At 41.5% G+C, this 17,379-nt stretch overlaps 1 protein-coding gene across 1 annotated transcript in view; it reads right to left on the bottom strand.

The window, feature by feature from the left end:
- The window catches only part of RGS6 (regulator of G protein signaling 6), a 541,337-nt gene that overhangs the window by 161,124 nt on the left and 362,834 nt on the right, over positions 1–17,379 (bottom strand). Inside the window, exon 3 of the mRNA XM_034992635.1 lies at positions 5,703–5,802. Coding sequence (XP_034848526.1) covers positions 5,703–5,802 — 100 coding nt within the window. The remainder of the gene's footprint in view (positions 1–5,702; positions 5,803–17,379) is intronic.

Here is a 17,379-nt window from a genome sequence, read left to right on the forward strand (position 1 = left end):
CGAGCTCATCTCTGCTGCAAACTGTCATACCTTTCATGCATTTCGGCCCATGAAAATTCTATTTTCTCTGCCTGGAATGACCTTCCCCAGTTTTCAACTTATGTTTAAGATCCAGTTCTAAAATTATTTCATGTGGTAGATCATTATAATAATGGCCCCTAAAGAATCATGTCTCCTTATGTCAATGTGACATTCTATTCCTACACCAGAAATTGGTTTCTCTATCCTCTTCAATCTAGGCTGGTCTTGTGATTTGCTTTGAAGAATAGACTACATGTACTTAACATTGCATGAATTCCAGAGTTTTGGCCTTAAGAAGCCTTGTAGTTTTCTCCCTTTCCCCCTTAGAACTCTGAGATCATCAGTCTCAGTCTCAGTCTAAATTGCTGGGTGATACAAGGTGACACAGAGGAGAACTGAAGCCCCATCTAAGAGTAAGCACCACTGCCAAACAAATGAGTAAGGCCATCATAGACTTCTAGTCTCCACTGAACCATCAGATGACTAGGGCCTCATGGGTAAGACCAGCAGAAGAACTACCTGGATTACTAATTCATGGAATCATGATCACAAGAAATAAAAAATCATTATGATTTGTGGTGGCTGGTTATGCAGCAATAGAAAACTGATATACAACCTCAGAGAAATGTTCTAGACCTACTCAAAAAAAACTCATGATTCTTTCTTCTGGGCTTTGTTCATTTTTTCTATCATAACACATAGCTCATATAACTATTGGTGTACCTGTATCTGTTTCTCTCATTAGATTAACAGTTTTTGAAAAGCAGAGACTAGGTTTTTATTTATCTTTACATTTCCTGTGACTACTCTAGTGCCTGGTACCTAGCAACTGTGGACTTTTATTACCCAGGTTAAATATATACTATTTCCTGAAAGGCTTTCACTTGCCTTCTGGAACTCATGGTCAATCATACGTAAAATTGTTCATATCCTCATCCTTTTCAGTTAATATTCCCTTCATCTTCTTGTTCTTTCTCAATGGCCCTGGTTTCCTACAGCTCTCTGAGGCAGTGGCTATTTTCCCTCCCATGCTTTACACACCATAGGTTTGAAGGCAGGTAAGTGACACCTAGCTTCTCATGTCTTCTTTTAGACTGTCTTCATTCCCTGCCTCTTCTACCAAAAACAATTAGCTTTGGCTCTCATAACATCAGATTAAACCACCTATACCTCTTGTTGTGAAAGTCACCTACTGATGCGTAGGGCTCTCTCATTCCATGAAGATTTTAACCACAGACTCACAATCACTCTCTAACTATCCCCCCTGCAGTGATTTCAATATCCACATAGTTCAGTCTTCCCAAATCATGGCCCCTTAGTTCCTTGACCTCCTCTCTTCTACCTCCATCCTATCTCAGTCATTTATTCCCATGGTCATACCTCATATCTTGTGACCACCAATACATTGCAATCCCTCCATAATCCTAATTTCAAACATTCCACTATCCAATCACCACTCCCTACATTTCTAGCTCTTACTTTGGCCTCCAAAACTTCTTTTCCACCAGACTGTAAAGTTTATGGTCATCACTACTCTTCACTATTCCTCACCTATCTCATGTTTCACTTCCATCTCCTTACTCAGTTAAAATTTAATGGTCAATCATTTCAGTTACTCTCTTGCCTCTCTCTTGATTTATTATACTCTCATACTTGCTATAGCCTTAATTAAGTCCAGCTTTCTACCTGACACATGTCCAAATCCAGAGAGCTAAATGTGGCTGGAGAAAGAATTGCCTCTTTTTAAATTCATAAATATTAATAATCTCAAGAGGGTCCTTAATGCTACCTCACAGTCAAACTCTATTTCCTTAGTCCAGACAACCTCTCTACACCCCTAGATGACTATTTCACAGCTTCTAATCTCTTCGCAAATCTAACATTTCCACTTTCTTTCCTTTCCATATTACTAAGAAAATAGAAACAATTAGGAGACTCCTACAAGCTACCACCACCCCACCATGCTTATTCGCAACTCTGTACATCTACTGTGCCTCTACTCGTCTTCCTATGAATAAATTGTACATGTTTCTAGCTAGAACAATCCAACTAACGTGCATTAGATTCAATCTCTTACCTACTCAATATCGCTTCTTAAATTTTTCCTCTATCTCCTGCAGCATTTTCCCCTCCCTAGTGAGTCATTGCCATCATCATATAAGCATACTGTCACTTTCATATTACTTAAAAACCTACATGTCCTGACTCCATTTACCTCTCTATATTTACTGCATTTCTTCCTTTTAAGGAAAACTCCTTCAAAGATTAATTATACTCACTACCTCAAATCACTCTCCCCCCATTTTGACTTGAACCCACTCCAATAAGGCTTTTTGCTATCCCCTTTCCCAAATGCTTCATGGAATATGCACTTATCAAGGTCAGCAGTTGAATTCAATTGTTGCTAAGTTCAAAGGTTGATTCTCAGTGCTTATCTTACTTGACTGTCAGCAGCTTTTGACACAGTAGATCACTCCATTCTTCCTTGAAACACTTTCTAGAGAATCTGGCTTCTAAGAAACCATGTCCTCCTGATTTTCCTCTTCGTCTCCAGCTGCTCCTTCTGTTTCTTTCACTGACTTTTGTACGCCAGAACATGCCTGCCTTGGAGACTTAGCACTTGCTTTCTGGAATGCTCTTTTCCTCAATATCCACATGACTCAGTCTTTCATCTTCCTTCCATCTTTACTCAAATGTTACCTTCTCAGAGAATTTTTTGGCCACCTGTTCCAGAGTTGCAACACTACTATCGCCCGTTCACACTTTGTCTCTTTGGCTTTTATCACTACCTCAAATTCTGCAAATTTTCCTTATTTATTTTGTTGTTTCCTCCATTAGAATCTAAAATTCCACGAGCAGAAAATTTGATTTGTTTCATTTATTTCTGAATCCCCACTGCCCAGCAATGTTTAGAACATAGTAAGCACCTAATAAATATGTGTTGAATGAATGACCAAGTATACTGCAAAAAGAACCAGACGGAACTTCTAGAAATAAAAAAATAAAATAACTGAAATGAAACACCTAAAATCTAGATTAAAGAGAAAAACATTTTTCAGAGAACAACACAATATCAGCAAAAGAAATATTCCATGGTTCATCTTAGGAGTCTAGCATAAATTTGATACCAGCAAGGAGGGTAAGTAAGAAAAACAACAAACTAATCTTGCCATGAAAATAGATTTAAAAATGCTAAACAACATTTTATCAAGCAAAATCCAGAAATATATGAAAAATATAGTATATTATAGCCAATATTATAATTCCATTTATATAAATTTCAAAATTAGAGCATACTAACAATACAATCATCCTTCATTATCCAGATCTATTTGGTACCTGAGTTCAAACAGTGACAGTCTGAATAATGAGTTAGGAAACTTATGGGTACCTCAGTTGAATGTATTTATTTTTTAAGGTGACATACTAATATTGACTCTTTTTTTTTTTCTGGTGTGCTGTTCTATGAATTTTGACCTACATATAAATTAATTTTACCACCACACCACAATCAGGATACAGAATAGTTCCACTGTAACCTTATAAAATTCCTTCGTGTGAAATAAGTCAATCAGAGAAAGACATATATCATATGACCTCACTGATATGAGGAATTCTTAATCTCAGGAAACAAACTGAGGGTTGCTGGAGTGGGGGGGCGGTGGGAGAGATGGGGTGGCTGGGTGATAGACATCGGGGAGGGTATGTGCTATGGTGAGCGCTATGAATTGTGCAAGACTGTTGAATCACAGACCTGTACCTCTGAAACAAATAATGCAATATATGTTAAGAAAAAAAAAAAAAGAAGATAGCAGGAGTGGAAGAATGAAGGGGGGGGAAATCGGAGGGGGAAACGAACCATGAGAGACGATGGACTCTGAAAAACAAACTGAGGGTTCTAGAGGGGAGGGGGGTGGGAGGAAGGGTTAGCCTGGTGATGGGTATTGAGGAGGGCACGTTCTGCATGGAGCACTGGGTGTTATGCACAAACAATGAATCATGGAACACTATATCTAAAACTAATGATGTATGGGGATTAACGTAACAATAAAAAATTTAAAAAAATTCCTTCGTGTGATCCCTTTATAGTCATATGCTCCCTCAGCTCTCAATCTTTGGCAACCACTGATCTGTCTCCATCACTATAGTTTTGGGCTTGTTTAGAATATCATATAAATGGAATCATATAGCATGCAATCTTTTGAGACTGGCTTCTTTCACTCAGAAAAATAACTCTGAGGTTCATCTCAGTTGGTGCCTGTATCAATAGCTCACTCCTCTTTATTGATGAATATGGGTCTACCACAGTTTGTTTATTCATTCTACACTTGATCTTAGCCAAAAGGCCGAGAAGCGATAGTTTGTTTATTCATTCACACATTAAAGGGCATTTGGGTTGTGTACAGGCTTTGGAGATTAAAAATAAAGTTGTTATAAATACGAGTTTTCATCTGAATGCACATTTTCATTTCTCTTGGATAAATGCCAAGGAGTGGGATTTCTGGGTCATATGGTAAGCATTTGTCTAACATTATAAGAAATTTCCAGAGTAGTTGCGTTTTTACCTTCCCACCAGCAGCATGTGAGAGTTCCAGTTGCTCAATAGCCTCACCAACACTTGGTATTGTCAGTATTTTTTTTTTTTAAGATTTTATTTATTTATTTGACAGAGAGAGACAGCGAGAGAGGGAACACAAGTAGGGGGAGTGGGAGAGGGAGAAGCAGGCTTCCCGCTGAGCAGGGAGCCTGATGCGGGGCTCGATCCCAGGACCCTGGGATCATGACCTGAGTCGAAGGCAGCCGCTTAACCGACTGAGCCACCCAGGGGCCCCCTGTATTGTCAGTATTTTTTATTTTAATTATTCTATACTTTGGAAAGCAAATAAATAGCTATATTTTGATGAGAGAACTACCTAAAATTTTATCTTAATTTATTTGGTTATCTGTTTAGATATAAGGGATGCATGCCCATGTGGTAAAATTATGAAGAAAAGCAACAAACTGATAAGGATAAAAGTATATAGTGGTTACTTGTGGTGGAAAGGGAGGCAGATGTCATCCATTAGGCTCACGAGGGGCTCTAAGATACTGATGACACATTATTTAGGAAGCAGGATGTTGGGCACAGGTGGTCTGTTTTAGTATTATATCTGAAACTATAACCATGTGTTTGATACACTTCATAATTAATTTTAAAAATGTCTGAGCATATAAAACACATAAAATCCTCAAAGTAATGCAGAAAAATATTCTAAAACCACTTCTTTCAAGAGTTCAAGTACCGTGAGTTAAAAACTTAAAAGCATTTTGTAGAATTTGAACATGAGACTTTCTTAAAGCTTGTTTAAAACTAAAATACTTTCTTTAATATATCTGTGCTTGTGTACATCTCATAGGCCAAAATTGCTGATGGGCTATCCAATTCATTAGTGAGTTTGTTTCTTTCCAGAAGCATCAACCTGTACACAGAAGGGCTGGTCATGGTAAGACATTTCTGAATCACTGGCAAAGAGTAGCTTCTGGAAACCATGACCAGAACTCGACTTTGTTTAAGAAGCACATTGAATGTATCATCTTTACTAGTCACAAATTCTTAGACACACCCCAGGGCACAATCAAGACTATACAACTCTTCAGCAGCCTTTCCTATTGCCACCAACACTTGTAAGGAGAATGTTTACCTGTGACAACACTGGGAATTTTGGAGAGAAAGCTCTTGACTGTTCTGATGGGCACACCACCTGTCTTGTCATCTTGCATCTTTGTAATGATGTCTTCAATCTGAAAGAGGATAAAGAAGTGTCATTTCTTCCCATAAAGTAATAGTTTATTAATAGCCAAAAGGAACATGTATGAACAACAGATATAAAAAAAAGCCTCCACCTAGACAGCCAATAAACATAGTAGCAGGATCTGCAATAAACCAAGCACTGGGAGTGGGTGGGGAGGCCATGAGGTTATATATAAGAGCATAAAGCATAGTCTACAAGAACAGACTCCTAGATCAAGAAGGTAAGGAAGGAGAAATATTAGGATTCCTAATGAAATCCAACTTGTAATTCAGTATGCAATGAAATTCCTCCTTTCCCCCAAATTTGGTTTATACATGGGCTGAACAATATGAACCATCTGGCCTTTGGGACCAGTGCAAGATCCAGGCAGAATCACACAGGAGAAAAATACATACTGTAAATTAAGACATGGAAAGTTCTAATCCAGAGAAATTAGAGGACAGGTTTCAGTGGTTGGTTGTGGTGGTGTGAGGGTGGTCACCTTATGCCAGGATTAAAGTGGAACAAGGACAGAATCTTCTCCTTTTGGACTAAAGAAGACCACACTGCCAAAAGAAAGTCTATGGTGGGCTGTGGCTTGAAGCCAGTGAGATTTTATTAATAAAACAAGATATTATGTATATATGTTGAACACAGAACTGAGAGAGAAGATGGATTACTAAGGATGTAGGTGCATATATTGGGAAACCAATTTGTAGCTAAGAATTTACAAGCCAGATGTAATTTCCTGGGCAGAAAGCTTCAGAATAGGATACAGAACAATCTGTGACAAGGACATAGATCTTATTGTTCGGGGACTTGGGGGTAAGGAGCAACTGGAAAAGGAGAGAAGATGATGTTTAGTTTTATCACACATCTTGTTCCCCTAAGCAACAGAATATCTGTGAAACACCAGGATGATCCTCTGAGTGCATCCATAAAAGATGCACATAACTTTAAGTCTAGAGATTTAAAACTCGAGCCCATCTAGTCTAACATAGTTGTATTGCAATTTGAGGTTGAATTTCTCGAAGTCACATGGCAACTTGTTTGATAGATATGAATACGTCATTAGAGACTAGGTTAGGATACAGAATAACTTAATAATAATATACAATAGCTAAAATATATTAAGAATTTACTATGTGCTAGGTATTATTCTAAGTATATACACATATTATCCTATTTAATCTTCATGATTACTTCACAAGCTAGATTCCACTGTTATCCTCATTTTTCAGGTATCAAACCAGGGTAAATCAGGTTAGGTTTTTCTAACAAATACCCCTCAAAATCACAATGGCTGAGTACAACCAAGTTTATTTCTCTCTCAGGCTTCAAGTCTATCACAGGTCACCAGGGGGACTCTGCTCATTGTAGTTACTCTGAGACCCCAGGCTGATGGAACAGCCACCATCTTGAATGTTGCTCATCATTGTGCTAGAGGGACAAGAGAGAATTCTGGAGAATCTTGCATTGATTATTAAATGTTATAGCCAAGAAGTTATATATAACACCTTTGCTCACAATTCTTTAGCCAAAACTAGTTCTATGGCACCATGCTACCACAAAGGAGCCAGGGGGTCCAGTTTTCTGGGTTCCAGCAGGAAAGGGGAACTGACCATCTGTGAGCAGCACCAATGACCACCACAGAAGTTAAACAACCGTCTCAAAGTCACACAGCTACCCAGTTGCGTTTAAACACAGCCACAGACTTCAGGGCTCAGGTTTCTAACTCCTGGGCTGTGCTACCACTCAATAAGATTCCCAGAAAAGCAGTCAAGCAGGAAGACCACTTTCCTTTGGCTATTTCTGGATTTTCCTGAGAAGTAGTGATAATGAGAAAGAATCTTAAGCTCCTGGCCCTTTAGGGAGTGGATGGATATATCATGCTAAGAATAAAGGTTAGTCTCTGAAGACCTGCATTCTGTTAAAAGACAGGATAAGAAGACTTTTCATCCACACTCATATTAATCATCTCAGCTAGTGCCCTGCCTCACTGCCCCTAAACTTAACCCAATGATTTAGAGTAGTCTGAGTATTCCTTACTGACAGTCAAGGAGAGTTATTACTAGAAAAAAATGGTCATATTTTCAAAGTAATCTATGCTTTCGATCCGGTGTGCTATCTGAAACCACATATATCAGTTACGTTGATGCTTTTTATAGAATGGACTCAAAATCACTGGGAATTGGAGGGAAGCCAATATTTCAATTCAGTTAGACTCCTGACTTGCCATTAGATGACAGTAATTTCCAGTCTCTGCTGACGTGGGCTGGATTTAAGGACTGGCTGTGCTGAGGAATGCTCCACAGTTCTTTTCTTCTATGCTCTGTGTAGTCATTTCATCACACCACCGAATTTTAAAAGGATGTATTTATTAAAGAAGACCTATCTTCTCATGCGGGTTCACAATGTGCCAAGAGGTATATTATTTATCAGAGGTTACAGCCAGATCCAGAGGACAACCCCCTTAAGTGACCAGAAAGGGAATTACATTGCAGCAATAGTTTACAACACCAGAGGTGTTGAAGAATGTTCATTGGTCCCCAATTCTCGACTCCTCCATAGTATTAATATTTACCCAATTCTATGCCCTGGCCTCACAGTGGGCGGAGAGTCCGCCCCTTGACTTTTGGGCTTGGCCATGTGACTTGCCTGGCTAATGGGAGGATACTGAACATCATGTGAGCAGAGGCTTTCAATGTACCTGCATGGTCATGCTCACCCTCTTCTCTTGCCCTCCTGTATCAGATAGTTTTTGTTCCAAGGAGGGTGAGAGACATCTGGAGCAGAAGGGACCCAACCTACAGCTAGATAGGTCAAACCTCAGTTGATGTGCCCACTCAGGAGCTTATTGTTGTAATCCCCTGAGTTTGGGTGGTTTGCTATGCAGAAAAATTGTGGCTATAGCTTCCTGATACAAAGGGGCTCTAAAATAAATGCACGGATCAGAAATTGCTGAAGCCACACAAATACTTAGTAATAAGAATCAATGAGTCCTTGAGGTGGGGCATCCTAAAATCCAGTGCTTTTTAAGGATGCAGAAATTCCAATTATACCATCCACCATTTACTTAAAAATTCTTAGGGCCTATACTCTTCTGTAGCCCATTCTGTTGTTGTGTTAGGAAAATTTGTAATAGCTGAGTTTGATTCTGGAGGTTGGTGCTCTGCAACATCAGCTAATCATACTACTTCCAAATTTTTTTTGGTCATGGTTTCTGGTGAAATGCTAAGAGTACCGACCTACCAAAAAATCCAAAGTGGGCTCCCAGGGGTTTATATACATTATAATGGCAAACATTTTCAGAACGCTTACATATGATCAACGCTGTCCTTGGTATTGTTTAAAATAAAGTATATAATTTATTTCTCAGTCTTAAAAGTTACTTAGTAAAGGTGTTGAAATTTAGGCTGAGAAAGGTTAGGGGGATTTACCCAAGGACAAATGGCTAATAAGTGGCAAAGCCCAAATTCTTATCCAACTCTTCTTGACTCTAATGATGCCCAAGCTCCACCAAATCCAAGATTCGCCTTAGTTTCAACCAGTGTCTGCAGACATGCTCTTTAAATACAAGGCACTTAATACCGTTTGCATTGAAGGGGAAGTTTAGCTCAGTCCTAAGGGGGTGGAAAAGGAAAGAGAGAAATCGATCCAGATAATCAGATTATCAACCATCTCAGGATTTATTTTGGTCCAATGACTGCTGATGCCTAGCTGCTCTGTGTTTTTTCTCTCTTTGTCCTGGAGACTTGGTGAGATTTATCTTCTACTCGTAGATCACAGCTCCTGGGACTGGGGAGATGGGAAAGTATCTACTTATAGTTTCTTGGCTATTCAGTCCCATCTAAATTTTAATACTTTTGTTCCTGGAGAAGAGCAACATCAATTCCCTGACACCCTTTAATATGAAGCTCCGTGTCATGAGGGAGAATGTTGGACCTCAGTTTCCCTGTGCCAATCAATACGGCCCTTATTTGACAGCGAGTGATGCAAAAAACCTCTTTGGCCCGCTCAGCAGGTTCTGCCTGGATGAGTCCCAACAACCAGGACACCCTCCTTCAAAGGAGCTCAAAACTCAGCACTGACATGCAGGTAGAACATTCTTCCAAACAGCAGGACGAATGGAAACCATTACACCATAGGGTGGGTTTCCTTTGAACTGAGGAATGTCATGAGACAGTAGACAGAATTCACTGATAGAGCTGTCGGGGGTAAGAGAGGGGTGAGGAGAAGCAACCGTCTCTCCACAAAGTGAGGCCACAGCAGGACTGCAGGAAGAACCCTGGTCTGAGGCCCAGGAGAAATGTTAGCCTCAGCTTCACTGATTTGCTGTGTCAACCCTGGACAAGTTCCTTAACCTCTCTGGACGTTACTGCCCTCATCTCTACGGTGAGAGGCCCGGTTGCTAAACGAAGATTTCTAGTTCTAAGACACAAGAGGCTTCTCTGAGTTGACAAATGCAAAGCTGTGTCTGCAAGGAAAGATCAGGACGGGCAGTCAGGCCTCTGGGTCCCCATTCTCCACGCTGCCATCTGCCTGGTGGCTCAGAACCACGCAGAACCCTTCCCTGGGCTGAGGTGCAAGGTGGCATGCTGAGCAGGACCGGGGAGTTTTGATGTTTTCAGAAATCATTTTGGACAAATGGCATTAGAAGCCAGAGAGAGACATGATCCAAAGAGGCCCTGACACTGTTCCTTACTGACCAGTCCATGCCTGCTCATACAGATGGCGCTCCTAACAGGAAGGACAAAGGGCCAATGTTAGTTTTGTTTGTGTAAATTAATTATCCAGTGAACCAATTTATTTAGCCTGTCCAATTTTTCCTCAGTGGAAGATTTAAAAAACTTCAAGAATAGGCAAACTATATTACTATTATTTAAAAAATATATATATATATCCACCACAACTTTAGCAAAAAATGTATGCCTCAGGCATGAAGTTCTTTTTTATTGAAGCATTTCATCTTGACTTTGCCATCAATTGCCTATTTCTCACTACTAATGCCTGTCACTCCAGCTCCTGCATTTCATTAAAGACCCCTTTTGTTTTGGTGTCTGTGAAGGAGTGAAAATGACTCTTTGGACACATCTTATCAACCCAGAGGCAGCAATCAGAGCTGGCAAATGATCATCATATTTCTTAATCCAAAATGTGTATGCTTCCCTGAGCATGCTCCATCCCGTATGTGTTCCATGAGATCAGGCTATCTTTCATTCCTTTTTAAAAAACATAGCACACTGCTACTCTCAACTTATAAATGGACTCAGCTTCACTTACTGGGTTACTGGACATTTATTGAGCGCCTACAAAGTGCCAGGCGTAGTTTTTTTTTTCTACTGTGCAGAAGTGGGTAAAAGACAGTCTGTTCCCTTTCATCATGGACTAATACATTTCAGAAAAACTCAGGCATTGAGGCTCCAAGTTAAGGATGTGGCAGCAGAGCCACGAATGGGCTCGAAAGGGGCTTGCCAGTGAAACACAAAGCAGTAAGGAATACTACTTCCAGAGGTCATCACAAGGGGACCCCCCTCCCTTTTTCACCATCCCGTTCAAAAGACGATGATGTCAAAGACAGGAGGGGAATTCTGAGAGTCCTGGCTATGACAATGATTGAAATGCTTGTTCATTTGTTTTCAGTTAAACTTACTTTTGAATCGTTATCAGTCTGAAATGCTTTTGATAGAAAGCAAAAAAAAAAAAAAAAAAAAAAAAATTCAACCCCTAAACATGGGGGATTATTTTCCCCACATAACAGGCAATGCGTACGTGGGTGCCTGGTAGCGTTAGCACAGTTATACGATTCTATGTGAACCACCATCATGGACTTTCCCTCGTGCTTGCCAGACAGCTGCCCCAGCTCGAGGCATCACATCTACATGAAATAATAAGGAGAAAGGCAGGAAGAAGGGCAGAGTGTTGGTACAGCTGTTCTTATTCCTTTTATCCAGAAAGCATACACCTTCCCAGAAGATGCCAACAGATCTCTGCTCTAGTCTCATTGGCCAGAGCAGGGTCACATGGCAAAAGGAGCTGGGCAAAGGGTATTCAGCTTATCCAGCCTCCATACCCCATGGAAGCACGGGAAGAGGGGAATGGAAATGGCGTTGGGTTAACCAAATAACATTGTCTGGCACAAAGATCCTGTATCAAAGAACATTCAAAAAGGATGGCTGGGCAGGCCTGATTCCTCTCTGATCTGTTCTCCATACTGCAACCCATGTGATACCCTTGAAGGAAAAAATTCATCATTTAACTCCCCTGCTTAAAATCTGTCTGTGGTTCTCAGTGCTTATTCTGTTATAAGCTCTAACAGGACCCTCTATCTTTTCTCTATGTCAATTATCACTTTAACTTGTATTTGCATTTCCCCATTAGACTATTTTTCTCATCATTTGATCCTAATAGTAGGTGACCAGTAAATATTTATTGATGAATAATTGAATGAATGACATGAGTGCTATATTCTTCTTTCAACTGAAGAATAATCGACATACAATATTATACTAGTTTCAGGTGTACAACATAGTGATTCAATATTTACATACATTACAAAATGGTCACCACAGTAAGCCTAGTTCCTATCTGTCACCAGACCAAGTTGTTACAATATTATTGACTATATTCCCTAGGCTGTACATTACATCCCCTTGTATTACTTATTTTATAACTGGAAGATCGTACCTCTTAATCCCCTCACCTATTTTGCCTATCCCTCTACCTCCCTCCCCTCTGGCAACCACCAGTTGGTTCTCTGTATCAGTGAGTTGGTTTCCATTTGTCTTGTTCGGCCATTTGCCTTGTTTTCCACATATAAGTGAAGTTGTATGTCTTTCTCTGTCTTATTTCACTTAGCATAATAGCCTCAGGGTCCATCCATGTTGTTGCAGATGGCAAGATTTCATTCTGTTTTTATGGCTGAGTAATATTCCATTGTGGAGATATATGTATCTATAGATATATATCTCATCTTTATCCATTCACCTATTGATGGACATTGAAATTACTTACATATCATGAGTACTATTTTTTTTTCTTTTTTTTTTTTAGAGGGAGAGAGGGGCTGGGGAGGGGCAGAGGGAGAGGAAGAAAGACAATCTTAAGCAGGCTTCACGCCCAGCACAAAGCCTATGTGGGACTTGATCTCAGGACCCTGAGATCATGACTTGAGCTGAAATCAAGAGTTGGACGCTTATCGACTGAGCCACCCAGGCACCCTCATGAGTATTCTATCCTCAAAGAACTTTATCTTGGATTCCAGCATTAAATGGGATGCTTAATATATTAGGGTCTGCATTTTAAAGTGAACTTGGTATTTACATTTTTAAAGATCATTCTGCTTTGGAAATGGATTAAATAAACAGAAATCTCAAGATTCCATGAACCTTAGCAACAATGTTCAAAGAATTGCTCCACAGGCACCCAAGTATCAGCTGAGCTTAGAGCAGCTCCCCAGTGTACTGTGCTTGACATCATCCACGGGCAACGCCAGGGTAGAAGGATAAAGTAGTGTTACTTGTTCTATCTCCTGGAGGCTTATTTTTATGGTTTTAATATTACTGTATGTAGTGCTTCATAAATTGCTTTTATGGAAAACATTTCCCCCCATTTAATTGAAGAGGAAAACAGACAAGAATGATGTTCTAGGTCAGTGAACAAATGGCTTGTTGATGATATTTTAGGGCAAATGACTTTCCCCTCAGCTTGGCTGGAATAGCAAAGCTTTAGAAGGCATAGTGTCTCTTGTATAAGAATCTATTGTTTGCTCGGAAATATGAGTGGAGCAGGTCCTTTGGGTGAGCCATGGAATAAGGAATCTTGGACTGCAAAAGGCCAGCTACAATGCAAATGAGGAAAATGGACACTGATCAATAAAACATTCTAGCAATGTGAGAGGACCTAAAATCTCTATTATAATCTTCTCAAATTGCCCTAATTTGTGTGCCATCTGCTTCTTATTCTACTCCCTTTATAGAGAAACACACTGATACTTAGGGCAAGCAAATTGTCCAAGGCCAAATGAGGCTGTTGAATAATGAGAACACGGGTTATCAAACCTAGGCAGTCTTGCCCCAGAACTGGCTCTCTGGATCCCTATACCAGCTGCTAGAGCAGTTCCCAAGCAGACCCCGGTTCACCTAAGGCTTTAGCAGAGTGGAAGAAAAGGCAGAAGATGGGGCCACATCCTATGCTTAAAAGTTTAGTACACAGTGTGGAAGGCAGAAGAAATGATCCCCTCAAAAGTTGTCCACATCCTACTTGCTGGAACCTGTGAATCTGTTACCTTATGGCAAAAGAGAATTTGCAGGTGTGATTCAAGTAAAGGCCCTTGAGATGGGGGCATGATTATCCTGGGTTATGCAGGTGGGGTCAGCCTAATCCTATGTGTCCTTGAGAGATGAGGACTCTTCCCAGCTATAGTCACTCAGAGAGAGCTGTGACCATAGAAAAAATGTCAGAGAAATGAGACTCTGTTGGCTTTAAAGATGAAGGGAGGGACTACAAGGTAAGGAATATGGTGAGCCCTAGAAGCTGGAAAAAGCAAGAAAACAAATTGTCCCCTAGAGCCTTCAAAAGGTATGCCCTCCACCCCAAATCTTGATTTTAGCCCAGAAACACCCATTTCAGACTTCTGACAACTAGAACTGTGCAATAGTAAATTTATCTTGTGTTAAACCATGAAACTTGAGGTAATCTGTTAGAGCAGCAATAGAAAACTAATACATACAGTGACCCCCTACTCATGAATAAATGTTTGGAATATCATTATTTTACATTGTTTCCAAACCAGATTAGAATTTTGTCCTCCTGGAGAGGAAGTGGGTGGATTTCCTCACATTCCACTGCTCTCTGTTCCTTCTGAATAGCTTAACAGCCAAACCAAGGATTTGTGGTTGTCTGCTTGGGGGAAGATGTCAGGGTTGAGGACAGCAAAAACATCTGTCTATAACCTGAAGTAATTGTTTCCATGACATTTTAAACACTTCAGTTTCTGGTCTACCTGGGACCAATTAGAAGATGGGTGGCTCAGAGGTTACTTCCAAGGACTTCTTAAGTGAGTCACAGTAGCCCATTAATTAATGCCAACACCACATTCTATACGTGGAAAAACAAATATCCTTTTTTATTTCCATCTCAAATTTTATCTTGCCACATTCTTCAACCTGGCCTACGATATCTTTGTTCCAAGGAAAAACCGGTCTATCCCGTGTCCTGGAATATGACTACAATTTTTTCCTCCTGGAGAGGAGCAAGGAACATAACACCTGTCCGTCTGACCCCAAGGACACCCTGGACTCTGAAATCACTCATTCTTTCTGGCTCACTTCCTTTCTGACTCTACCTCAACACCTTGCCCTGCTCCAAACTGAACAACTAAAATGGGAACTGGAGTGAATTTTGGGGCTTGAAATAATTTATGTAAGTTATCCCCTCCTCAAAAACCTGCTGTGGCTCCCTCTTGCTACAAAATAAACGCCAGGTTTCCTACTAGGGAATTCAGGGTCCTCTATTATTTGGTGTCGAATGACCTTTCCAGCATCAGCTCCCAGAATGCTTTTTGTTTCTGGACAGTCCATCTGCAAACAACTCCCAGCACGCTCTCCTGGCTCACTCTGTACTTCATCTACCCACTGCAAACCCTGCAGGGTCCTAGTCATGCTTCCAGGCCCTGTTCAAAAGCCCCTCCCCTAGGAAATGGCCCTTGATATTACCAGTCCATGTGCACACATATGTATTATAAATTGTCTATAAGGGCATTTTCTTTGATTATCCCATTCTTCATGTCTGATGCCCCGAACTGCTCCAGTGAGCGCACGAGTCACCCCTGAGGGAGGAGACTGAGACAAATCACAGTGTGGGGGACCCTCCCTTCCAGAGGGGCAAAATCAGGCAAAGCGGTCCTAAAGGAGAAACAGAAGGTGAATCATTCCTTATTCCAAGTATATTTGAACACTCACGATGCACCAGGTGCTGGGAAACCAGACAGGCAGGTCCTTCCTTTGGTGCTCACCTTTTAGGGGAGAGGCCCCTCTGGATGTTTCATGAGCCTGAGGAAGAAGGGGTACAGTCCCCCAGGGGGCCGTGCCGAAGATGGTGCTGTACCACCACCGACCTCAGACAATTCCTGCCTCTTCTCCTGAGGAAGCCCCTGAGCCCCCGCGTGTTGCATCCTGGAGTCTTGCTGGATCCTGTGGGACAGGGCCCTGGTCAACCCTGACTGGTGCTGCCGGTGGTCAGCAGCAAGGCTTCCACTGGGGTTTCATGTCTCAAGGCTCTCCTGCAGCTAATGAATGCTATTTCTGAACATGCAGCCCGGGGGCTGATGTTTTCTGGAACACATACCCAAGTGATGCCAGACTCCCCTTCCCAGGCTGTAACTGACTGCCCAGAGGCTGTGGTCCCCCCTGCAGAGTTTGGGTCCTTCCCCTCACTACATTCCTGTGCCAGAGAATGCTCCAGGCCTCTTCCTGCCCCTCACACGAAGGCAGAACTGGCCGGTCTCCCCCTTTCATTCCAGCCGCCAAGGGATTAAACAGAATAGATCAAGGAATGATGGGTCATTTTATCCTCTTCTTAGGCTTGTTATTTCCCCAAATTTCTTTAAAATCCAGGAATTACTTTATTTCAAGGAACAACAATTTATTTCTAAAATGTAAATGAGTACGTAGGCAAAAGCTCTTAGCACACAGTGCCCGGCACATAGTCGCTCCTGAGAAATGTTCATCTCTCCTCTCTCACAATAGATTTAAATTTCTTCTTCCATCTGAGGCAAGGGAGTAACCACAGAAGGTTCTGCTGCTCCCTTCAGAGGCCAAGGGATGGGCCCTTCTTTTGTGTTGTTGCCTCCGGGGCCAGCAGCTGCGAACAGGGAGCCGTGCTTTCCCAACAGCACTCCAAACAGCGAGTCACTTCTCACTGAATGGGACCCACTGTGCATAGGTTTCCAACTACAGAGAAATGATGATCTCATTACCCAACTCCGCATTAGCCCAAGCTCCCCAGAGCAACCTTATTTTGGCCTTAGATCCCAAGTCCCACCACAAGGCAGGGTAAGCAGCAGAGCTTGCCGAAGGGAGGTCCACACCTGCCCAAAGGAAGGACAAGTTTTGCAAACCCAGGAAAAGGTGTGCTTCTTAATTTCCAAGTCCTTTGCTTATTGCTCCTGAAAGCACAGACTGAAAGAAAAACTTTCTTCATCTCCAAGAAAATGAGATTTAAGACAGTATGTACCTCTCTAATTCTGATTTTACTCTCAGGAGCCTGAGCAACTCTGGGAAGCAGCTGATGGACCGTCAGCTGCACACTGAAAACCTGGGGATAAATACCAGTATCTGAAAATAAACCGGGCAAGCCCCCTTGGGAGAAAGGCAGGGTCATTTGCCAATGACTTCTGTTCATCACCCAGATGAAGTGGCTTTCGCAGTCGCTTTTTGTTTTGTTTTGTTTTGCAGTCTCCCTGCATCTCTTCCACAAAAGGAGGGCGAGTAAAGTGTCAGGTGGAGGCTGCCTGCAGACCAGTGAGGCAGGTCCTGGGAGCCGGGGGTGTCCAGCCCCCACCTATGCGGGAGACAGGTGGGCTGGG

The sequence above is a fragment of the Mirounga leonina genome, unplaced genomic scaffold (genome assembly GCF_011800145.1).
Source record: "Mirounga leonina isolate KUSES-001 unplaced genomic scaffold, KU_Mleo_1.0 Mir_82, whole genome shotgun sequence".
NCBI classification, from domain to species: domain Eukaryota; kingdom Metazoa; phylum Chordata; class Mammalia; order Carnivora; family Phocidae; genus Mirounga; species Mirounga leonina.